The sequence below is a fragment of the Patagioenas fasciata genome, chromosome 1, assembly GCF_037038585.1.
Source record: "Patagioenas fasciata isolate bPatFas1 chromosome 1, bPatFas1.hap1, whole genome shotgun sequence".
Taxonomy (NCBI): domain Eukaryota; kingdom Metazoa; phylum Chordata; class Aves; order Columbiformes; family Columbidae; genus Patagioenas; species Patagioenas fasciata.
Genome location: NC_092520.1, coordinates 19,578,930 through 19,603,465, shown reverse-complemented (window position 1 = coordinate 19,603,465; position 24,536 = coordinate 19,578,930). Strand labels below are relative to the sequence as shown.

At 45.3% G+C, this 24,536-nt stretch overlaps 1 protein-coding gene across 1 annotated transcript in view; it reads right to left on the bottom strand.

Moving 5' to 3' along the window:
- Nucleotides 1-347: 347 nt before the first annotated feature.
- Nucleotides 348-24,536, bottom strand: part of LOC136098216 (E3 ubiquitin-protein ligase rnf213-alpha-like) — a 62,221-nt gene continuing 38,032 nt past the window's right edge. The window contains exons 36-65 of the mRNA XM_065831426.2: nt 24,013-24,146; nt 23,636-23,793; nt 23,180-23,383; nt 21,802-21,992; nt 21,193-21,313; nt 20,655-20,755; nt 18,678-18,851; nt 17,983-18,158; nt 17,808-17,904; nt 17,605-17,719; nt 16,800-16,983; nt 15,374-15,585; nt 14,686-14,787; nt 14,274-14,489; nt 13,387-13,468; nt 12,946-12,980; nt 12,755-12,849; nt 12,241-12,391; nt 11,924-12,089; nt 11,686-11,777; nt 10,065-10,319; nt 9,718-9,853; nt 8,671-8,754; nt 8,244-8,412; nt 7,917-8,112; nt 5,121-5,198; nt 4,280-4,480; nt 3,989-4,078; nt 3,422-3,582; nt 348-2,035 (exon numbers count right to left, since the gene is read on the bottom strand). Of these exons, the coding sequence (XP_065687498.2) occupies nt 1,867-2,035; nt 3,422-3,582; nt 3,989-4,078; nt 4,280-4,480; nt 5,121-5,198; nt 7,917-8,112; nt 8,244-8,412; nt 8,671-8,754; nt 9,718-9,853; nt 10,065-10,319; nt 11,686-11,777; nt 11,924-12,089; nt 12,241-12,391; nt 12,755-12,849; nt 12,946-12,980; nt 13,387-13,468; nt 14,274-14,489; nt 14,686-14,787; nt 15,374-15,585; nt 16,800-16,983; nt 17,605-17,719; nt 17,808-17,904; nt 17,983-18,158; nt 18,678-18,851; nt 20,655-20,755; nt 21,193-21,313; nt 21,802-21,992; nt 23,180-23,383; nt 23,636-23,793; nt 24,013-24,146 (4,345 nt within the window). The 3' untranslated portion in view covers nt 348-1,866. The remainder of the gene's footprint in view (nt 2,036-3,421; nt 3,583-3,988; nt 4,079-4,279; nt 4,481-5,120; nt 5,199-7,916; nt 8,113-8,243; nt 8,413-8,670; nt 8,755-9,717; nt 9,854-10,064; nt 10,320-11,685; nt 11,778-11,923; nt 12,090-12,240; nt 12,392-12,754; nt 12,850-12,945; nt 12,981-13,386; nt 13,469-14,273; nt 14,490-14,685; nt 14,788-15,373; nt 15,586-16,799; nt 16,984-17,604; nt 17,720-17,807; nt 17,905-17,982; nt 18,159-18,677; nt 18,852-20,654; nt 20,756-21,192; nt 21,314-21,801; nt 21,993-23,179; nt 23,384-23,635; nt 23,794-24,012; nt 24,147-24,536) is intronic.

The window sequence follows — 24,536 nt, the reverse complement described above, 5'->3', positions numbered from 1 at the left end:
AAGTATGTATGACCCCAGAATAAAAATGTGAAGAGGTGTTTAGGCATGGGAGGAGAGAAGAGGCCTTGAAAATAGAGGTGTAACATGATATTGGAAGCTCCAGGGCTGTACTACTCACCAATCATCAACCACTTGTCACCAGAGGAATTTGATCTTTGGAACAGGGATCAGTTTTGGGGATACCAAAGAAAACATAGCTGGGACCAATAAGGAAGCACAGCAGGTACTCCTAGGTCAGGATGACCAAAACTGAAGGCCTGATCTGGTCCAGCTGAAGTGGTGACTTATCATCTCTCTCAAGGTGCGAAGTCCCCAAGTATGGATATAAAATGAGTCTTCACTGCAGCTGTGAAGCAAATCTTTATTGTGCAAGTGCCACTGCTGATCCAAGCTGCAGTGCTGCAGCTGCTCTAAGTTTCTTGCTTATGCTTTTATTTCTAGGTGTATTTTTGCTTACATTGTTTTTGCTGCCTTGATATCCTAGCACAGCTATTAGGAAAAAGCACAAAAACAGTACAAAGCATTAAAATGAGGTTCCCTTTCCCCTCCTCTTTCTAGTTGATTATTTTTGGTAATCTGCTCTGAAACTTAGATGCAATAAATTGGCAACAAACTGAATGGTTGGTGGGGAGAAATATAACAAGGGAAAGTGTAGAGTCCTGCATCTGGGTAGGAACAACCCCAGGTCCCAGTATAAGTTGCGGAATGACCTATTAGAGAGCAGTATATCAGAAAGGGACCTGGGGGTCCTGGTGGACAACAGGATGACCATGAGCCAGCACTGTGCCCTTGTGGCCAGGAAGGCCAATGGCATCCTGAGGTGTATTAGAAGGGGGGTGGTTAGTAGGTCGAGAGAGGTTCTCCTTCCCCGCTACTCTGCTCTCGTGAGACCACATCTGGAATATTGTGTCCAGTTCTGGGCCTCTCAGTTCAAGAAGGGCAGGGAACTGCTGGAGAGAGTCCAGCGTAGGGCAACAAAGATGATGAAGGTAGTGGAGCATCTCCCTTATGAGGAAAGACTGAGGGGGCTGGGTCTCTTTAGCTTTGAAAAGAGGAGACTGAGGGGTGACCTCATTAATGTTTACAAATATATAAAGGGTGAGTGCCACAAGGATGGAGCCAGGCTCTTCTTGGTGGCAAACAATGATAGGACAAGGGGTAATGGGTTCAAGCTGCAACACAAGAGGTTCCATTTAAATTTGAGAAGAAACTTCTTCTCAGTGAGGGTGACAGAGCACTGGAACAGGCTGCCCAGGGGGGCTGTGGAGTCTCCTACTCTGGAGACACTAAAATTCCGCCTGGACACATTCCTTTGTAGCCTCATCTAAGTGTTCCTGCTCCAGTAGGGGACTGAACTAGATGATCTTTTGAGGTCCCTTCCAATCCCTAACATTCTGTGATTCTGTGTGAGATTTTTGTCAGGGAGCAGCAGGCGTGGGGCTGTTCCACACAGGAAAATGAGCTCCAAGCAGAAGGCCACTCCAGCATAAGCAAGACAGTGTCCCCGCTGACCGGGGACAGTACCACAGCACCTGGGCAGAGCCAGATTCTATTGACTGCCCAGTGATCATCAATCAAGGTGAGGTGATGAGGCAGGCCCAAGGGCAGTGCTGGAAGACTAGTGAGTAAATCAGGATTGTTAGGGCACAGGGCTGGACACCAATGCAACTGCAGCATAGCTCAAGCGGGGACAGAAGGTCCAGGGCTGAGCTTAAGTGGAGCTCCTGGACCAGTGGACAATGGGTGCATAGGTGGAAATACTGGGTGAGGTTGGTCAAGACCATTAAAGCACTCAGGGCACTGGCAACTGGGTTGGAGAAGCTGCAGGTGGGTTAATTTCTGGGAGACTTAGCTAAAGTTAGGTTGTCACTCCTGTATATAAGTAGGACTATGAAGTTTGCTAGCCCTCACAGCTGTCTTCCAGATGGAAACAACATTCTTCAGTAGTAGGTCTGGACTCAAAGTGCCTGTCAGGTTTGCAATGGAGGCATCGTCTTGCCTGTCTTCCAGGAAGGATCTGAAAGTCTCCTGCAGCCTGTGGGTGAGACAGATCACAGTTTTAAGTGTCTGGATAACTCCTGGGTTTCCAAATGCCCTAACTTTTGGCAGGCAATGCTGACAGTCAGTGACACTCCACTCTGGCACCCCTGAGATGACCTTGCAGCTGGAAGCCAGGCAGTATTCTCTGGGGTGTCTCTGGTGGTAGCAGACAACTATGTGGATAACTGTTGGTCAACATTGTCAACTGCACCCAAGCAGAGGTTGTGGTCTCCTCAAAGCTGAGCTCTCTCAGCTTCACTGACTGCCTCTCCCTTCTCAGGTATAACACAACATACTGAACTCTACTGAACTCCACTCAATATATTCCATGGTCCCTTCTTCATGGGGTCTGTCATGCTGTCACTATGTTATTAGGACACCTTTCTGGTGTATGAAACAGGGAAAGGGAGGTGATATGGTCATATTCTCACATTGGGGATTCTCATGGGTCCTGTATAGGGGACACCTTTTTTGTTCCCTTACATGATTCCCCTTCTTTTTTTCTTTCCCCAAGACCAGACACATACCGAACTGTTTCAACAAGATTGTAGCCATCTGGTTAAGGAAAGTGATTTTTCTCCTCTGTTGGCACTTGTGATATTGCACCTGGAGGATTGTGGCTGATTTTGTGCTTACAAGAAAAACACTGACCTTTTGGAGTGAGTTTAGGGGAGTGCAACCAGTATGATTAGAGATCTAGACACATGACATATGAAGAAAAGGTAGGGAACTGGGTTATTCAGCCTTCAGCAGAGAAGTTGAAGGGGAATTCTAAATGCATCTTTAACTACATAGTAGAAGGTGTCAAGAAGATAAAACCAGACTCTTCTTGGAGTGCCCAGTGAAAACGCAAGAATTAACAAGAACAAGATGCAGCGTTGGAAATCCTGACTAAACACAAAGAAAAAAATATTCTCCATGTGGGTGGTGCGTCCCTGGGGTAATGCAGAATGGTGGTGGCATTATCCTTGGAGAAAGTCGGAACACAACTGGACAAGACCTTGAACAGTTTCCTGTAGCTTAGAAGTGAGACCTGCCTGAACCAAGGGGTGGACTAGAGACCTCCAGAGGACCCTACCAACCTAAGTTTCCATGATGGTATGATTTTTATATAGTTTTCTTGCTTCCCTGTGACAGCCAGGTGAACTGAAGCTGCTGGGGTTTCTGCTGTATTTTACTCCCGCTTCTCTTTGCCTGGGCATCACAAAAAGACTCAGTGATGCTCATCACAGCTGCAGTAACTCCCACTTTTCGAAGGCATGGTCCTTCCCTCCGGCAAGTTTGAAGAGCCCACTTTAAAAGGGACTTCAAGACCCCTTCCTGCTGGGTCTAAAGAGTTGGTACCTACCACTGGAACAAACCCAGAAAAATCCACTCTTACCCCCAGTGTGGATCAAAGCTATCCAGAGGCACAAGGATCATCTCATGGAGCTCAATGAGGAACAAGTCCAAGTTAACTGTGGAGAGTGCAGTAGTCAGAGTCTCTTCCTCCTCTGCACTCAACTCTTCGTGGTACTGCTCAGAAACCAGGCAGAAGGGATTCTGCAATGACAAACATCAGCAAGAGGACAGCCTGGGACTCCCTGAAAAGACCATTTGGGGGCTACATCGGATAGAAGAGGTAGGACTGGGATCCTCTTTGCTCCTGTCTCTTCTGCCAGGGCCACCAGAGACCACAGCACCAGCTGCTGATGTGACCTATGTTAGAAAGCACCGCTGCCTCTACTACAAAATCTTGTGGATCACCCTTTTCCAAGGGTCTTACATGATTAGAGCAGATGAATATTACTTGGTTCTTGCTGAAATGTAAGATATTAACATCACAAATTTTTCATATTTTTTTCCTAAAAATTTCTAAAGTCTTCCACAGAAAATCAACTTTGTCAAAAAGTTTCTCTCTTCCCCCAGATTTTGTAGACAGTTTTCTGAACTGGGCTGCCTCCCTCACCTGATTCATCTGCACCAGCAGCACAGATCTCTTTGCTGACAATGTCTGCCACAGAGAAAGGATGTGCCTCAGCTGAGTGCTTGGTACCACCTGGAGGAGGAGAAAACAGATAGGCAATCAGTCAGCCAGTTCCTGCTCTTCAGAAGGGTCACAGCTGGGTTAACCATGCTCTGGGTTAGCTCACAGAATTATGTGGCTTAAAACTTCATGTATTAATCCTTAGGGGAGGGTATGAGGGATAGAAATGTTCGGTCAGTCTCTCATTCAGCACAAGCAAAGTGCCTTGCTTACCGGCATGTCTCTGAACTGTTCTGCACTTGCATCCATCTTCAGCTCATTTTTTACGTACTCAGACAACTGGCGCCCTGGGTCCCCACCAGTCACGGCCAGGAACTCAGAAGCCACTTTCAAGGTGGCAAGTGTTTGGGAAATGGCATTCACTGATCGTGCTTCTTCCATGATCTGTTTCAGCTGTTTCACACTTAGTGATTCCTATCAGTAGGAGAAATATAGCCATATTGTGACTCTCACACAAGGTCTGCATCCTGCAAGCGTACAGTGAAGTGACCGTATGACCTTTGGTACCAGTTCTGCCCTCTTATCAGAGGGAGACTTAGAGATAACTAAGTGATGTCCAGGAACACATTCCTGTGTAACCTCATCTAAGTGTTCCTGCTCCAGTAGGGGAGTTGGACTAGATGATCTTTTGGGGTCCCTTCCAATCCCTAACATTCTGTGATTCTGTTTACATGGGAAAGATGCAGACTCTACAAAGACATGGGTTCCCCAGTCTAGTTGCAAGCAGGAACAATAACCCTGGAGTTGCCACCTGTGCTGATCTACCATGCCAGTGCATGGCATGCTGTGGTCACCATATCCCCTTGGTTTAGACACTTGTACAGATGAGTCCATCTGAGGTGCTTAGATTCCCTTCAGAGCCAGCAAAGAATGCTGGCTCCTTGTGAGGCTCCAGCCACCTACATGATTTGGATTTGGACATTTTAACACATTCTGCAGGTGCTGTATTCTCTGTTGAGCTCTCTGTCCTCTGTGGTGGCTTATCAATAAACATTACTAAGCAGAAGAAAGCTTAGATGGACAAAAAAATTAGAGATGGTAAACTCTTTCATACCTGTTGCAGCTGTTCTCTCACTTTTGTTTTTGTGTACTGCAGGGTCTTCATGCTGTTTGGTGCAAAGGATGGAGCCGTCTGGAAAGCAAATGAGTGGCTATGAAGACACAAAGTATGACCTGACACAGGACAAATAGGAAACCCATGGCCATGCAGTAGGACACAGCTACCCATCTTGGCTGCAGGGCTGGTGGCAATGACAACCTGGTGTAGGAGGCATAAGGTTGGCAGAAACAGGGAGGGACCACCCAAGTGGAATACAGAGACATTGCTTGGGCATGCAAGGATGGAGTTAGGAAAGACAAAACTCATCTGGAGCTGAAACTGCTGAGGGATGTGAAGACCAACAAAAAGGTCTCCGCCATCAGTACCTCAGTAGGAAAAGGAAGACCAGATGAAAACTGGGCACACTGCTCAAAAGGGAAGGGGACCTACTGACAAAGGACATGGAAAACTGACTCATCAAGATGCTCACTGCTTTCTTTGCCTCACTTTTTATTGTAAAGATCTGCTTTCAGTCCTCTCTGTTTACTGGCAAAGTTTAAAGACATATCAAGAAAAAAAGACAAAATTAGGGACTGAGATAAATTGCTCTTGTGGCAGCTAAGCACCACAGGGCTGCTCATTCACTTCCCTCCCCTCCTTACCCCCAGTGGGATGGAAAAAGAGGAAAAGAAGAATTAATGTGAGAAAAACCCCCAAGTGATACAAAGGTAACCACTCACTACGTCCCGATTCCCAGCCACTTCATGAGCAAAAGACGACTAACATCCCTAAAAATCCCCTCTTGCCCATTTCATTGCTGAGCATGATGTTATGTGGCATGGAATACCTCTTTGGTTTGTTTGGATCATCTGCCTGGCTGTGTCACCTCCCAAACTCTTGCACATCCCCAGTCTATTCACTGGGGAGGAGCAGAATGAGAAATGGAAAAGGCCTTTGATGCTGTGCAAACGCTGTCTGACAATAGCTGAAACATTAGTGTGTTATAAGCACTGTTTTGGTAAATCACAGCCCCATACAAGCTGCTGTGATGAAAATTAACCCCATCGCAGCCAGACCCAGTACAGCTGGATATGCACATGTCCATGAGACCAGACGGAATACATCCAATGGTGCTAAGGGAGCTGGCTGATGTTGGTGAGATACTTCAGCAACAACTGACATAACATCTTAGCAAGTTTGTGTATGGTATTGAATTGCGGGAAAGAGCTGATTTGCTGAAGGGTGTGGCTGCCATTCAGAGGGGTCTCAACAGGCTGGAGAAACAAGCCAACAGGAACCTCATGAAGTTCAGCAAAGACAAATGCAAAATTCTGCATCTCTGATGGAACAATCATATCCAACAGCATAGGCTGAGAGCAGACCAGTTCTGGAGCATCTTCGCAAAAAAGACCTGTGTGTCCTGGTGGACAGGTTGAACAAGAGTCAGAGGTGTGCTCATATGGTGAAAAAGGTCATGCGCACACCAGGATATATGAGCAGGAGTGCATGCAGCAGCATGAGGGAAATGATTCTTTCCATCTATTCGGTGCTTATGAGATGACATTTGAGTACTGTGTCCAATTTGGGGTTCCTCAGTACAAGAGACATTGACAAATTGAAGTCAATCCAGCAGAGGCCAACAAGGTAATTGAGGGGCTGCAGGGGATTGTTCACCCTGTAAAAGGGAGCTCTGTGGGGAGAATCTGATTGCTCTTCTTCTACTAAATGGGGAATCACAGTGAAGGCAATAAGGGGAACCAGGGATCTTAAGTAAAGCATGCAGAAAACATTTTCACAGCGAGCGTGCTAAAACATCAAAACAGGGGCAGAGTGGTAGTGAATTTCTGTCCTTGGAGATTTCCAAAATTAAACTATACAACACCCTGAGCTGTCTGCTCTTGCTTAGATATTAGCCTTACTTGGAGAAAACAGTTGGACCAGAAGCATCCAGAGATCCTTCCAGCCAAACTTGTTCAGTTTCTCCGTGACTGTGTATTAGTTTCTCTGCTTATCCTACGCTACTACTGGACAAGCTGGTGGACATGAATCACTATGTGATAGACACATTATCATGCCTTTGAACCACTTTTTCCCCACTCCCTCATGGCCAGTTTTTCACATTTCACAAATCCAAACACCCAGTAGGCCCTTCCTCTGGCATAGGAAATAACAACCAGGACAACAGCCAGGCAAATTTTACATAACCACTTGAGGGTTATGGGGAGTTGTAAAGGGGCTGAAGGGACTTAAGTACTGAAATTCATTGTTGTCCCACAAGACTTAATTTTTGAGTTATGTACCTCTGGCCTGCCTTTCTGGATGAGAATAACCATTTGCAAATCTGATCCCCTGAATGCTGCTGGAGGAAAGTCAAAGGCTAATGTGGGTAAGTGAAGATGAATATCATAGCAGAAGATCAGTTTTGCCAACATGGTTCAGAGACCCACATTAGACTCCAACCCCATACTGTGCCCAGGAATTCAACCCTTTTGAGTCTTCTTAGATAATGTTTGACTCCTCCTGCATTATAAGAAAATCCAGGCCAACGTCCTCTTCAGGTTTTGAACAGAAAGGCTCACACTGCCTTTCACAACACAAAGGTTTACTGAGCACAGCGTGGTTTTTGAACACACAATGCCTACAATCCAAAGAATGCAGATAGATGCAGTGGCAGGCTGTCAAACCTACAAGCGCATTTGCTCCAGCTCTAGAGAGGTGAGTACTAGGTCCTGGAAATAACATCCTACACCCTCTGCTGGCCTGAGGCACTGCAACTTGGCTTGTGATGAAAGTGTGTCATGCTAAGCTCACCTGAGCTTTGATGATAGGTTTCCCACTGATAAAACGTTGAATCACTTGCCGCTGCAGTGTCTGGAAGTCAAACTCTGTTGTCTTGGTGTTGTCTTCCTCTATCACATACTGGGAGTTGGCCAGTGCCGCAGTGATCAAATCATTCTCAGTTATTGTCAGCACCGAAGATGGTTTCACCTCTTCTGCAGAGACAAACCTGGAAGAGAAGAAGTGAACCCTTTGCTGTTAAAGATAGCAGCTTACTTTTTACCTCATCCCATTTTGCAATCAATGACATATGCAGCTCTAGACACCTGATTTTCTCTACAGGTATAGTTTGAAACGTACCATTGCTTTTCCTTTGTGATCTGTGTAGCTGCCTCCACACATCTGTTCTGGAGCTGTATGAGAAGACTTGTCACAAAGTAACTGATAGAAGCCGGAGTTGGAAGGAGTTTTAGGACAGCAGTGTTGGCATTGATGTCCTTTGGTAGCAGGTCTTGGGGGACACTGACATCTGTAATAAAATGGAGAGTTTGTCTTCTGCCTCATGCGATGTTAGGAAGAATCCTCCCAAGGGTGAAACTCAGGTTAGCTTTTGTTAAAATATTTTTGGAGGTTTTTTTTTATATAAGGTTTTCTGGTTTTGGAAAGGGTCTGTAATTTGTTTTCAGCTAAAGGGTCAAACCAACGCAAGATCAGCAACTGGCATGTGTTCTAGCCTTCATCAATGGCTTAGGAAAGGGAAGTCAAAACACCTGGCAAGTCAAAATACCTGAGCACAGTGGCTTAATTCTGATATTGCTCCAGACTTTCTGGATGATCCCTATAGCTCGGCAGAAAGTTGAACGCTGGTCCTCTTCAGGAGCAAAGAGGGGAGAAAAACAGCAATGTCAATGCATGGTCTGAAGAGAAAGCAATTGAAAAATATTTGTTTTTGTCTCCTTGAAAGATAAAGCTTATGGTATGCAACTGATGAGTAAACTGTGTTAGGTTGGACGTTGGTTGCCTTCCACAGCTGTGGCTCCAAGCTTAACCAGAACTAATTTTTTTCTAGTCCATATTATAACATATTTGGCATTAAGGGGTGCTGAATCCCAGCTCACATGCACCACGCTAATACACCTGCTTAGAGTCTTAAAAGCCTGTCTTGTGTATGTTGCCCATCCATGGCTGAAACAGCAGAAAAAGTCTGTGCAAGTTTCTCAGGTCCTGATGGCTATACCTACTGTGAGGGTGGGAGCCAATCTGCCCAAGACCCATTCCAGTGTTTCAGAGATCATTCCAATGTCTCAGAGATCTCTACCCTCTCCCCCAAACCCAAAAGATGACCATGAAGATGGAGATGAGTGCAAGTCACCACTGTGAGCTTGTGTCAGGGCCCTGAGGGCACTAATCAGGCCTGACCTGGGGACTCCACTTCACCCCTTCCCCATGAGCCCAGGAAACACATGTAAACTCAGGCCAGTGCTTGAGTTGTAAGCAGACCTGTCTCCTGCTCTTGCAACTTATTGACTGGGCTTCCTAGACTTATTGCCTTGCCTTGTGTTATGATCACTAAGCTGTTGACAGAACCTGGCTCTGTCACTACCCTGGCCTTGCCCTGATAATGTGGGACTGCACCCTGGTTGCTGCCATGGCTGTTCTGTGGTCACCCCTAGCTCCCGGCTCATATTCCCTTACGGAGCAGCCTTGTATTTGCTGTTCCCTCACAGCTTGCAACAGAAGTCACAAGTCTAGCTGTAACATCAGGGAGGAGCATGTAGGTATTGAGGAGCAGTAGAGGCCACTTTACTGTGATTGGAATAGGCCCATGACATACCTGAAAGTTCACATCGATCTAAGAACTGTTGTACTGAGTATAATTCCCCTTTATGGTTGTTCTGGAAGAAGTGGATCAGGGCTTTCTGCAGACTGAAAATGTCAGGCAGGTATTGGACATGCTGGATGTTTTGGATCTGGAAGGGAAAATTCAGCATGACTTTGCTATCCACACACTTATCTGAGAAACCAGGATTGTATCTGGCATTATGTGGTATTCAAGAGAAGGGTACTTTATTGGGAAACACAGGAAATTTGCCAACTTGGTGCCTCACTGACACCAACAATGGTGAATCCACATGCTGCCTGTCTCTGCTTTGAAGGAGGAGGAATGTTTCTATAGCAAACCTTAGACGTGAGCTCCAGAAGAACAGGGTGGCGGTTTCCTTCACCTTCTCTGTGTTCTTGCTGAAGGAGATGCATCAGGGTCTGGATGGACATCTTCTGTTCAAATTGCCACATGTCGGACAGGCCAATCAGTCCCAGGTTTGGCTCATCTTCAAAAGGAGCTGTCTCACCATAAGCTATTTGTAGGAGCAGATTGGAGCCCTGAAGATCTCTCATCCTCTGCTGCTTGATGGAAGTAAGGTTATTCTCCAAGGCCTGTGTAATTTGAAGGGTTGTTAGGATCTGATTTTTGTTACAAAAGGGTTTGAGAGGACTTTTACCGTCTTCTCATGAGGGAAGACAGTGATGGCTCTGAAGAAAGGGAAGAGACAATAAAACCTCCTGTTTAAGAACAAAGCTGAGACAAGAATAAAATTGTCCATGAAGAAACCAACAGGGAATTTTCTTTCCATCCAAGGCATAGAGCCATATTTTTCTAAAGTGGTTTTGAATCAGCATATAAAAAGCATCTTAAAAAAGAGGTGATAAAACAAGGTGATAAAAATGTTTATCACGTGTGAAAATGTCCCAGCTTATTGGGTATTGTCTGGGTATTCACAGAATCATAGAACTCTTTCGATTGGAAAAGACCCTCAAGATTATCTAGTACAACCATTACCCTAACATAATCACTAAATCATGTTCCTTAGAACCTCATCTATGTGTCTTTCAAACACCTCTAGGGATGGTGACTCAACCACTCCTTTGGTCAGCCTGTTCCAATGCACAAAACCCTTTCAGTGAAGAGATTTTTCCTAATATCCAACCTAAATGTCCCCTGGTGCAATTTGAGGAATTTTCCTCTTGTCCTATCTCTCGCTACCTGGGAAGAAAGACAGACCCACCCCCTACTACAACCTCTTTTCTGGTAGCTGTAGGGAGCGAAAACGTTTCCTCTCAGCCTCCTTTTCTCCAGGCTAAACAGTCCCAGATCCGTCAGTTGCTTCTCATCAGACTTGTGCTCCAGATCCCTCACCAGCTTTGTTGCCCTTCTCTGGACTCTCTCCAGCACCTCAATGTCTTTCCTGTAGTGAGGAACCCGAAACTGAACACAGGATTCAAGGTGCAGCCTCACTAGTGCTGAGTACAGGGGGACAATCACTGCCCTGGCCCTGCTGGTCACACTATTCCTGATACAAGCCAGGATGCTGTTGGCCTTTTCGGCCTTCTTGGGCACACTGCCAGCTCATGTTCAGCCGACTGTCGACCAATAGCCCCAGGTCCTTTTCCACCAGGCACTTTCCAGCCACTCTTCCCCGAGCCTGCAGTGCTGCCTGGGTTTGTTGTGACCCAAGTGTAGGACCCGGCTCTTGGCCTTATTAAACCTCATACAACTGGCCTCAGCCCACTGATCCAGCCTTTCCAGATCCCTCTGTATGGCCTTCCTACCCTCCAGCAGATCAGCACTCCCACCCAAGTTGATGTTGTCTGCAAACTTACTGAGGGTGCCCTGGATCCCCTTGCCCAGATCACTGCTGAAGATATTAAAGAGAAGCCCATATGTGCTCTGAACTCATTCCCTAGTAAAGTGGTAGTCTGTATATGGGATACCCGGAACACCAGTGACCAGTCCCTTGCATACCTGGAAGAATGGCTGAGCCAGGGTTTTAAAGCAGGTTTCCCACTGTCTTCGATCTTCTTGACTGGGCAAACTGTTCAAATCCATGTTTTTTCCTGTAGAAAATGCAAAGCAAAATTAGGACCCTCTCCCAGTAGACACTGGCATCAGTGCAGTACAGCTGCAGTCATGGGATGAGAGCCACCTGTTTCACTGATGTAAACCTGCTCGTATCCTCTCTATGTGTGGAATGTACTTTTACCTGTTGCAGCATTGCTCAAGTGCTGGAGAAACAGATGGATAGTCACTGTGGCATCCTCTTTGTTTCTGCTAAGTGCCTCTGCCAGTAATTCAATATCTTTTTCAAGGTGATCCCAGAAGAATTTTGCCACATCCTTTGGCTTCTCTGTCATCAGACTCAGAATTGCCTGGAAGACAGGGTAATTTCTTAATTTGGCTCTCAAGAAAGCTTCCTCCCAGAGGAGGGCAGTAGCTATTCATCATGTGGAAGCTGCAGTTTAAGTGAGGTGGACAGACAGGCAAGAGGTAGGGAGAGGAAAGAAGCAGGGGCTGTCTTACCTTTTTATCTGTATAGGTCCCCAGCAGCATGGACGAATGCAGCAGAGCTCTCGCAAGACAGACAGAGGCAGGTGACAGGTCCCTCTCCAACTCAATTACCCGTATTGAAGGGCTCCCAAGGATATATCCTTTTCCTGTTTTATCTTCTGTGCTGTGATAAGGAAATATAATTCAGTTTACACTTTCAATGACTGGGGTCCTCTCATGTAAGTTGACATGGACAGAGGCTTGACCATCCCTGGGTCAGAAAATGTATGAACTTGGGGTGAGATGAGGCACCTGGAAGGGAATAAATGCACTTTCTAGCTGTTTCATGCCATTCAGGCTTTCTCTCCTCTCTGTTCCCTCCAGGAGGTATTTCCAATATATCCTCCTGTGATTGGACCCTGGATAACCAAGACCTTGCTTTGCACAGGTGCAGTGTTTCCCCTGTGCCCAGAGAATGGAAAGAGGTTCAAGTGGTTGTATCCCTGTTAATCTCTCTTGACCTGTAAGGCAGGGAGTATCAACTTACATTTTCTTCTTCTCAAAATCACTCAAAGGATTGTGATTAGTTCCCCCAACTTTAGCACCACATGGGCATTGTTTGACTACCCAGGGACGTCCGCACTGTAGGTAAAGAAATGACAGCAGTGTAAGACATAGGGCAGAAAACCTAACAGCAGACAGAAGACACTCAGCATCACAAATAAACAAGGCACTTACCTCTGTGATGACCCAGTATGATCCACACTTACAAGCTGTGTATGAAAGGGAATTAGATTAATCAGTCAATTGTCTCCCAGTTACAAAATCCCCCATGATGTAAATCCAGCGAGAAACTGGCTGGGGGAGGCAACAGCCTAGGCCCTTCCCAAGTAAGACCTTCTTCCCATCTACTGGGATCTGGTCTCACAAACTGGTTCTCCCAGAATTTGCCTTAAATGGACTTGGAGTTGCTGCAGCTGAAAGGAGATTGGTAAAGCTCCCAACAGAAGCACAGAGGTATTTTTGAAGAAAGCCACCCTTCCCTCCATCCACCAGTTCCTCCTTTCCATCCATCCCCTGGCCAGGCTATCTCAGGGCACTTTTCTAGCAAGATTCCTATGTCTGCCATCCATATAGGAGCAGCTGGGCCGGGATGAAGTAATATTTCCTTGTACTTACTCCAGAGAGTATCATTTTCACCAATTTTCCAGTTCTTCTGATCAAAAAGCAGGTCTTCAGGCATGGTGGGAAGGTATGAACACTTAGAAAGAAAACAGGTGTAAAGAAGAATTGGAGAAATCATGTAAACATTTTACTAGTTTGCTTCTCATCTACTGGAGAAATAACAGTGCTGAAGATAAACACATATTCAAATGGGCACATGAGAAAGCTTGACTAAGACTAAGGGATGTAGCTTTGTATCATCTGGGCATACATTGAGGATGGCTGGGCTTAACAAGAACAGTGAGGCCCGAGTTTGCATCTTCATCACTTCTTCGGTATCTGCCTACCAAATTGAGGATTTGGAGGGAAGCAGCAGGATCCGGACATCGTTATTGTCTTCACAGCCAAGACATGGGCAATGCACATCTCATTTTCTTTCTGCACTCCTCAAACAACAGGAATAATTTATGTATCTTCAGATGCACAGAGGTGCCTGGTCTAGTAGAAAGTTTATCTCTACCTGACAACTGGCTTATCTGGGGTCAGAATGAAGAAATCTGGGCTACAGTTTGGTCACATAAGCTCAGTCAACAACTAATATTTGGCAGCCCCCTGGGCTCCCTTAGACTCACTGGAGAAATATCGGTATCTCCAGCAGGCTATGTCCCCCACTTTCAATACAGATAGTGATTGATAGTGTCAGTTTGTTCTCAGTGGACTGTCCAGAAGAGAGAAGAAGGACTAGAAAGCTCCATATGGTATTTACAACAAGCCAAAAAGCAACAAACTGACCCAAACCGAATCTGTCTGTAAGCTAACAGAGCTTGTTGTGTAAAAGCAGATCCCACTGCTGGCAGTGTTATCATGAAGTGAAGTTTCTCTATTCATACGTCTTGACTTACCTTTACCAGATGAGGCTTAAAGCAGATATTTCTGAGAAGTGGAGTGAGGGGACTTTGGGACATGGCCAGAGTAAATGCAGTGTGAAATATCACTTCCATCAAGACATTGTTTTTGTGTGTGCACAAAGCATCCACAATCTTCTTCATCTTTTTTTCCAGAGGCTCTTCTGGGAGCAATGGTGTTTGGAGGATATTTTCCATTTGTTCTATGACAGGCTAGAAAAGAAATTGAACAAACCAGATAGAATCTAGAGAGATCCATAAGGCATCTAACATGTCTGCTGGTAGGCTTCAAAAGTGGTGTTTTACATGGATGTGATGATCCTTTTGTCTCCAACTCAGGAGGAAATTCCTATAGATTTCTACAACCATCCCACTGAAATCTTCTGTAGGGGACACAATGGATACTCACCACCAGCCTTTGGACTTCCTGAGGATCTTTGGCTTTTATTTGATTTTCTGCTCTGTCCATCACCGAAAACATCAGTGTTATATTTGACCAGGCATCCATAGGCTGTGAAACACAGATGTAAGTTACGTTATCATAATGAAGATATCACCAGCATGCAAAAAGCTATCTCAAGTCCACTGAAGCATTCAGATGGACCCCTTGCAAATTATCATGTCATTTTTGTGTTATTAATATTACAGGCTGGTTTTATATCTTTAAAAATTTGTGTTTGTATCATGGGGGCAAGGTTGGGGTTCTGTAGAGGTATGGAGTCTGAAATCTCTTCTGCTTGAATTTTACTGTACAATTATTTCATTTCTGCAGTCTTCCAAATACCTGAATAGGTCCCTCCAGGGGAACAGTCATGTGCTAAGCAGGTATGAAGGAGGAATGAACTGTTCTCTAGAGGAGGTTATATCTCTCCCCAGAACAGAAGAAAGCCCCCAGGAAGCAATTTTTCATTACTTAAGCTGGGTGACTCCTATCCCACTGACTATATATGCTATATAAGATGTATTTCACCAGGCAGGGCTTAAGTTAGCCAGCCGTACACCCTCAGAGCTGACTGCAAAGAAAAGCTTGTGTGTATCTGTATGCTTGAGTGGCACAACTTCAGTGACCTGCAGGTAGGCTTTTGGAAGATATTCACCTGTGAAATTTCAACCCCTCTGGGTAAAATCCATTCTTCTGCTTGAAGGATCTTCTGCAGTGCGATGAACCCATAGTTGTTATAGAGATTTCTGATGAGGAATGTTTGAGGCCATGGTGTCTGTGCATTTGCCACCAGCTGTTTCATTGCATTCACCAAGTCTTGCTCTTCTTGCTTGTTCCCCCGAGGAGATGGTATGTTTGGATCTGCAGCTACCAGTGGGATTTCTCATTAGGCTCACTCCCATGCAGTCAGATATCATAGATCCTTTTTACAAGCATAACACCTACTTATCTTACAACAACACTTTTTCCCCAAGGATAGAAATATGGCCTGCAACAATTCTATCTTGGGCTTCTTAATACCTACAGCATGCAGGGAAGTTGAATGCTAGGCAGTGAATGCAGGGACTGAGTGGCCCAATGTTTTCCCATTTTTGGCCCTTGTATGGTCTTGGTTGGTTAATCTTCTCTAGCATCTATCTTAGGTCAGAGAGTAAGGCTCTCAAAGGCTGTCCAGAAGGCAGAGAGTAATCTCATGACTCCATTCTAGGTAGCTGAGAGAAAAGGGAATCCTCTGGCCTACTTTACATCTTGCCCTTATGAAGCGCCTCCTGTATCTTTGTTGACTATAAGGGTGGAGATAAGGTTGTGTTAGTCTCTTTACTCAGACTTCACCTTGGCACACTTCAAAGCTGACAAAGATATAAGAAAGTGAGTGAACAGAGTTTAAGGTGCAATACATCCTCTTCTAAACCGAGAGACTCGTGTGTGTTTAGCGTGAACTCCGTTGACTCCGCCTGTCATTCCCACCAGACTAACAGGAGAACAGAGTCTCAGCACATGTGTGTACCTGTAGACACCTAAATGATTATTGTGAAACACTGCTGCACACCATCCCTTAAGTCTGGAGAACTGTTTATTCAGGGGGAGTGTCATTATTCAAATAAGTTGTTTTCAACTCTGAACAAAAATTTGATGCTTCATACTGATAAAATAATCCAGAAAAATGAAAATGTTTTCGCAGCAAGTTCTAGGTAATATAGACATTTTGGTTGCAACACACACATCTTTGGATGTAACCTGTTTATATACAAAATTTAGCAACTTCAACTCCATTCAATTTCAATATTGCAAAAAAATAGTTTTAAAGTAACAGAACAAGAGGGTTAAAAATTGATCTAGATTTAAAAGAAATAAATTAGACTTTCTGATCCTGAATCACCTGTTGAAAATTTGTCCATTAATCCCTTTAAATTTAGAGAAAACTTTGTCTTTTTTCTATCTTTTTTTTTTAATCTTTTTTTATTTTTTTATTTTTTTTTTTTTTACCCTCATAAGAAACCTCTTATACTGGTAAATATTTGGCTTGTTTTAAATAAGAAAACACAAATCCCATGCTCTCTGCTGCTAGCAGAAGGACTCACCACAGAGCACCTGTCTGCCAAGCACAGTGGCCATGTGGCTGATAGAGAACCGGAGACGGGCTATGAACTGGAGGGTGTCAATTTTTGAGGCCTTGCATGAGCAGAAAGCAGAAAGATCTGCAGCAGAGAGGCAGCTTTCAGCGAGCTGGCTGACATCATCTTGGGAAGAAGGATACATGAAATCCTGTTCAACAGAAAGAGAGAGAGAGGGAAAGTTAGGAGTTCAAAGCTGCTGTAGGTTCTGGGTAATACCTAAGCCTTTTCACAAGGTGCAGAGCTTCTTTTGCTGTCATGTTGTACCCTGCGAATCTCAAGTTCCCAGCAATGACCCACTTTGCAGATGGACTATTTTTTGTCATCTTTGAGGGTAGTCACAACCTGACAGGAGAGGATGGCCTCCCTTCTTGATTCACTTGGTGTAGAATCATATGTTGAACTGATGTGTTTGTGCATTTCTGTAGTGTACCAGTTCAGAGTGGAGCAGAGATCAGTGACAGTTCTGCTCAGGGTAACAGCTGTGCTCAAGGGAAGCTCTCATGGTTTACAAATCAGGCCAGTAGCACTCCTGAACTTCAGGAACCCCAGGTCTGAAATTCATACTGTACATTGTACCTTATGAACTCAGGCCTGGTTTCTTTCAGATAATGTTTAGGTACATTACTAAGAGAGGTCAGCAGCCTATTCCAGACAGCCTTAGGAGCCAGTGGGGGGAAAGAGAGAAGAAGAGTGGACAGGACAGGACATGGAAATGATAGTTAGTTTGAGTATGGATTCCAGAAACATCTTCAAAGATATTTGATCTTACCTCCAGACAACGCACCACCATGAAGTAGAAATGGTTCCAGTTCCTTTTGTTGAAGGTTATCTTTTCCTCCATCTCAGAAAGGTATTTTTCCAGGTGCACCTTTATGTTGTTGAACCTATGACAAAAAAAAGAAGACATAGGATGTGAGCATCCAGGTAGTCCATATGGCTCAGTGATCAGGCTGGGAGCTAGCTCATGCTAACCCATGTCGCAGGAGCAGTTTCAAGAGGGAGGACTTGATTGTTGTACTGGTGTCCATGCACTCTTCAAAGGGTGATAGCTCACTTTTTGACTTGCACACTAAAAGTGAAGGATGACATTCATTATTTTTCTTCAGTACAAGATCAGGTCAGGGTCCCAGTGAAGTCAGGCCCTTACCCCTTCTAACTGCCTGCTGCTCAGAGTGGGATGGCTTGCAGGCCACAAACTGGATCAGTTGAGTGATGACTTCTGGGGATGGTGTGCTTCTGTCTCCCAAGACAGTGGTGGTGACAAACTCCACAAAGAAGGAGTTACATTTCCTCCTGAATTTGTTGTGACATGCAACAGCTTCCCTGCAGGGAGGAAAGAAATAAAAATATGCCATCAAAATACAAAAAAACCAGAAAAAACCTATTTTTCTTCTTCTCTGAATGTGACCAGGAGACCAGGTACACGTAGACTGTGGAGAAGAAACACACTTTTAAACTAGACAGGGTAATTAACTCCCAGAAAACCCACTATAGCGTTTTTCTTGAATACTGAGGACAAACTTTCTTCTTCCCTTCTACCCTCCTTCTCTGTTATGTCCACTGAAGATAGCTAGAGAACAAAGGAAAATGGATTCTCATATACTATATATTCCTGGATAGACTGCTTGTAGAGATAAAGGGGCTGGAACTGACTCCAAATCACTGCGTGTGAATTCTTTCACCAACAATGGTTTGCTACATGTGGTAAATATGGACATTTCCATGAAGCTCGTGTGTTAACGCCATTTGTGTAGCCTCTGCTCTGATAACTATTCCAGCATTTTATAAAAAATTATAGAGACTGAAACAAAAAAACTAATTGTTTTACTAGTTACAAGATACCTTGTGACTGCTCTAGCTGTAGGTGTGTAATCCTCTGGGAAGGCTTCCTTGCAGATCTTACACTGTTTGCTTCTCCACTCATGGATGCATTGTGAGCAGAAAATATGGCCACAGGGCAGCTCTGCTGGGTCAGTGATCTCCAGTAGACAGCTCTTGCAGTCCTTCACACCTTTCCTGAAAGATGTCACCAAAGGAAAACACAACTCAGGACTGATTTTACACTGGTGCAAAGAATTCTCAGGCCCAGCATTTGCCATGTCCATTGACACTGGATGGTCATTTTTAACTAGCCTTACTGGTGCACAGAGAATAAGGACAGCATCTGCTAGTTTAATAAGGGGGTGGCTCCACTGGGGATCATCCCACCTAATGGATGTGGCCTGTCATACTAGGAGTGGCTGGGTGAGGGGGATGGGCTGTATTCACAGTCTCACTAAACCTGTGGGTTCCTACATCAATTACACCACTTTCAGTTCCAGGATTGTCTCTGTCAACAGCCAAGCACAATGCCGCCTGGGAAAGGTTTTGCTCCAAGGCCTTCTGAGGTTGAGCATTACACGCCCTGGCACTAAAAGTCTCCAGGAGGAATCCTTTGGCCTGAGGAGATTCATCCCCATTGATTAGTGTTGATCTCACCGCACCCCTTACAAAAAATTTTGATGTAAAATGTCCCCCAGAACAGCTTTCTTCTTCTTTTTCTTTTCTTTTCTTTTCTTTTCTTTTCTTTTCTTTTCTTTTCTTTTCTTTTCTTTTCTTTTCTTTTCTTTTCTTTTCTTTTCTTTTCTTTTCTTTTCTTTTCTTTTCTTTTCTTTTCTTTTCTTTTCTTTTCTTTTCTTTTCTTTTCTTTTCTTTTTTCTCTCCTCTCCTCTCCTCTCCTCTCCTCTCCTCTCCTCTCCTCTCCTCTCCTCTCCTCTCCTCTCCTCTCCTCTCCTCTCCTCTCCTCTCCTCTCCTCTCCCCTCCTCTCCCCTCCTCTCCCCTCCTCTCCCCTCCTCTCCCCTCCTCTCCCCTCCTCTCCCCTCCTCTCCCCTCCTCTCCCCTCCTCTCCCCTCCTCTCCCCTCCTCTCCCCTCCTCTCCCCTCCTCTCCCCTCCTCTCCCCTCCTCTCCCCTCCTCTCCCCTCCTCTCCCCTCCTCTCCCCTCCTCTCCCCTCCTCTCCCCTCCTCTCCCCTCCTCTCCCCTCCTCTCCCCTCCTCTCCCCTCCTCTCCCCTCCTCTCCCCTCCTCTCCCCTCCTCTCCCCTCCTCTCCCCTCCTCTCCCCTCCTCTCCCCTCCTCTCCCCTCCTCTCCCCTCCTCTCCTCTCCTCTCCTCTCCTCTCCTCTCCTCTCCTCTCCTCTCCTCTCCTCTCCTCTCCTCTCCTCTCCTCTCCTCTCCTCTCCTCTCCTCTCCTCTCCTCTCCTCTCCCCTCCTCTCCCCTCCTCTCCCCTCCTCTCCCCTCCTCTCCCCTCCTCTCCCCTCCTCTCCCCTCCTCTCCCCTCCTCTCCCCTCCTCTCCCCTCCTCTCCCCTCCTCTCCCCTCCTCTCCCCTCCTCTCCCCTCCCCCCCTCCCCTCCCCTCCCCTCCCCTCCCCTCCCCTCCCCTCCCCTCCCCTCCCCTCCCCTCCCCTCCCCTCCCCTCCCCTCCCCTCCCCTCCCCTCCCCTCCTCTCCTCTCCTCTCCTCTCCTCTCCTCTCCTCTCCTCTCCCCTCCTCTCCTCCCCTCCCCTCCTCTCCTCCCCTGCCCTCCCCTCCTCTCCTCTCCTCCCCTCCCCTCCCCTCCCCGTCCCTCCCCTCCCCTCCCCGTCCCTCCCCTCCCCTCCCCGCCCCGCCCCTCCCCTCCCCGCCCCGCCCCTCCCCTCCCCGCCCCTCCCCTCCCTTCCCTTCCCTTCCCTTCCCTTCCCTTCCCTTCCCTTCCCTTCCCTTCCCTTCCCTTCCCTTCCCTTCCCTTCCCTTCCCTTCCCTTCCCTTCCCTTCCCTTCCCTTCCCTTCCCTGGGTGGACTTACACAAGGTACACGGTGTCAGCATTTTGGTTGCAAATCTTGAGCACTTTTGTCACCAACTCAAAAGTTTCTGCTGGCTCAAAATTTTGTGTTTCACTCAGGCGCTGTAGAAAAAAAAAAAAAAAAACAAAGAAAGGATGGTGAAAGTTCAATGGAAATACCTTTTTGGCCTATGAACAAAGAACAATATGGGATATCAGCACCACAAAATTGTGTAAAAAACCAGCAAAATCAAACAGACCCACCAAGTCTATTTCCTCATGTAATGTCAGGGATAATTGGCCTGAAATAGTTCTTAAGCTTTCCAGGAAACCTTCCTTTAAATAAAATTCTGATTTTGAGGGGCTTTCAGGATGATTCTAAAATCTCAGTGTTTTTTGCACTGGGTGGTGTTTCCATTCTCTTCTCACCCTCTTCCCATTTCTGTGCCCGCCCCCCCAAACTGGGATCAGAGGAATCCCTGGAAGGTAAGGTTCCTTCCAAACTTTGCTGGTCTTCAAGGCTATAAATTGTCCAGGCAAGCACTGCAGTGAGCACATACTTTCCAGATAAAAATGAACTGCTTCGCAAGAAGTCTCAGAAGCTTCTCATCTATTTGTGTCTCATTATGCAGCAGATGGTCAAAGAACATGTAGACAATGTTGGTGCAGGTCCACTGGTGTCTGGAAAACACACACACATGCACGTTGAACAAAGCTTCACGACTGGCCAGAGACAGCCACAGGTGACCTACTCTACTGTTGGCAATGATGCAATTTAAAGTTGGAGGCTGCCCTACAGACCTCTGAGGTCCTTTCCAGCCAAGTTTTCTATAACAGGTCTCAGGTATTGTGAGATGACTTCGGGACACAAGACCTCCTGGGCTAGTTTTGGATGACTAGACTAAACAAGGATAGGAAAAGAGGGTATGTTCCTGTCTCCGTCACTTGTTGGAGTATCGCCAGACCAAATTGTGTTATTGAATCATTACTGGGTTTTGTCTATGGAGATACCTACTCTATTAAAGCAAGTATCCTGAGCATGATCAAGCATGCAGTCAGCTGTTCAGGAAAACAGGTCTTATTGTCAAGGAATGAAGGGTGGGTGACAGTGATCAAAACGTGTAGTTCTTAACACAGCTTTTTGAAGTGATTTTGCCGATTGAACTTACAACACAGTCTTCAGCAGTTCCCTTTTCTTCTGGTAAAGATGTATCTGGTAATTGTCCGTACTGATCCTCTCCATCCAGGGCTTAATGGACTTGACCCTTCTAAGCCATTCTGTACAGGCCTCGAATGACATAAGATTGCCTGTGGGCTGCACCTTCTTCAGGAGAATGTTCAAGGTGTCAAGAGTGACAAACTGAAATCATATTTAAAAAGAGAAAAGAAAAAAGAAATAGCTTTTATAGCGGACCCAGACCCATTGCATCTTGGTGGGAAAAAAAAAAGCTTTGGAGGCTGTGATGGCAAATTACCTTAAAACCTTAGCTTGATGCACACAGCAACAAACACCATAGTAGGAATTTATTAGGTAGGGAAGTGAGAAAAATACAGAAACCATAATTGTACCATAGTGTAACTCTGTGTTGTGCCTTGAATACTATTTGAATACTTGAACCAGAGCACTGATTTCCCACCACAGGGAAACTTTTGTCTCTAAGCTTCTAAGTTTGCTGCCTTCAGTTCTGTTGATGTTTAGGAGAGAGAACTGGGTATCTCCAAAGAACAGTTTTTCCATTTCACAGGGAGATGTTTAAGATTGTTGAATGAATTGTTCTTTGGGAAGACTTAGATATTTAGGTAGGATCTAGTTGCCCTATTGCATATCTGTGCCATCAGCTGAAATGCCCTTGGATGTCTGAGATATCTATATGGAGCTGACAGGTAGGGCATAGGACCTACAGGAGACTCATGCCCTGCCGCAGCAGTAGCTGGAGGCCAAAACAGCACCTGAAATGTCAAGAAATGCCTACTTCTGGGCAACCGACCTGTACTTCTCCCTTCAGTCATGAGTCACTCTTCGCTGCTTCTGTTGCCCATGTTTTCACTAGCAGTCACAGGAGATCAGATAACCATTGCAAATGTAGACAGAATCCTGTAGACAAGTAAGCTACAGTGTCTGAATCCAGACTTGGGCTCCACCCCAGAAGTTAAATACTATGACCATCACCTGTAAGGTCTGGATATCTGAGAAGGCACGACTGTCATACTGAGAATAACACATGCGAAAGGATCTACACAGTACAGATTAAATTACAAAGTTTTGAAGACCTAAAGTATAAATGGACCAAAAAGACCAAAAAGTATAAATGGAATTAAAAAGTGGCTAGAGGGAGATGAAGGACAGGTCCTTTGGTGAGGAATGAGCTGGATATAACCAGAAACTCCCTAAGACTTACTGGAAGCTGGAAAATACTTCCAAGGAAAGATCTCCTGAAGTCTTGACTGTTTTCTTACACACTTTCACTGACTATTTGCTAGTGACCATGTTAGAAACAGGCTGTGCCACTTTGCTCTGTGAAACACCAGTTGTTCTCTTTTGCTCACCATTTCTGGCGGGTCCTTCTCATACATTTTTTGCAGCTCGCTTGTTACAGTCTCATTGCTTTTTACCAAGTCAACAAAGAATTGATACTCCTCTCGTAGGTAGAAGTATTCCATATGAAGCCAAATGGGCGAAAAGCTTATATCCTCCTGACCCACAGAGGACCAGAGCTGTTTTGCATTGACTAGGAGGGCTTTTGACAGAATCTGCAGATAAAATAAAAGGTATTATTTCTGTAAAAAAAAAACAGCAGGGGACTGAGGATGATACTCAGCATTTCTGAAGCAGTCCAGCCAAACTCTCCGTTAAAAAAACCCCAACATTTGTTAAGGTGGAATTAAGACTGATCACCAATAGTTGTTGGGAAGTGTGCAGAACATGATAAGCTACTCTTTTTTCCCCCGGTTCTTGGAGCCATAGATATCTGTAGACCTGTGACTCAAGCCAGTGCCATTTACCTCATAGACAGAAAGAGCTTGCCCAGGAAAAGTCATCCTTAGAAAATCATTGGTATAATACTGCATCACCTCTGGATTACTGCCATCTGGCATCAACACATTCTTGATCAGATCTTGGAACAATTTGGCTGGTTCCTTCATAGGCACTTTTGGACAACCTAGAGGAAAGGACAGAGATGTCAAGTAACCAGAAAATATAAGCTACCAGGAAAACAGAAGAGCACAACAGATGTTCTAGGTCATTATGGCTGTATGGGGAACAGAACTGATACCGTTGCTCCTACCACAACCTTTGACTATTGGACTATTGTGGTTCACTTTGGAGATCAGCTTCCCTGGGTTAAAGAACAATACCTGTTTGCAAAATCTGATGTTACCTTTTGTATTATAGACTCTCTCCCAAAGTTCCTCCAGGTAGGCCTTCAAAACCCAACTGAATGGGAACTGGCAAAACACAGATATGTTGGGGTCTTCTGTCATTGACAACACGGAAATCTTAGCATCTTGTTTCCTTAAACAGCACAGAATGAAACAATCACATCATATGCTCTATATGTACTGAACTGAAGCATCACAGAGAAATTTCTGACTGCCACTGGCATATATTCTGCTTAAAGGTTAAAAAGCACAGAAAGATATTTTGTAAAAAACTCAGCAACTCTGCAACAGTGAAAAAGTTCCTGTCACTGGGAGTTGAAGGCTAAAAAGGATTCCAGCAGGGGAAAGACAACTGAGTCAGACATCACCTGTCTTGTCTCTGAACACAGCTGCTGTTCGGAGTAAGCTGACTGATCAATTAAAATGTGATAGCTCGACACTAAACGCATTTTGTTGTAAGGAGGGGATTCAGCTACTCTGACCTTGGGGAACTCATATTCAAGTTTCTAAATTCTGGACTTAC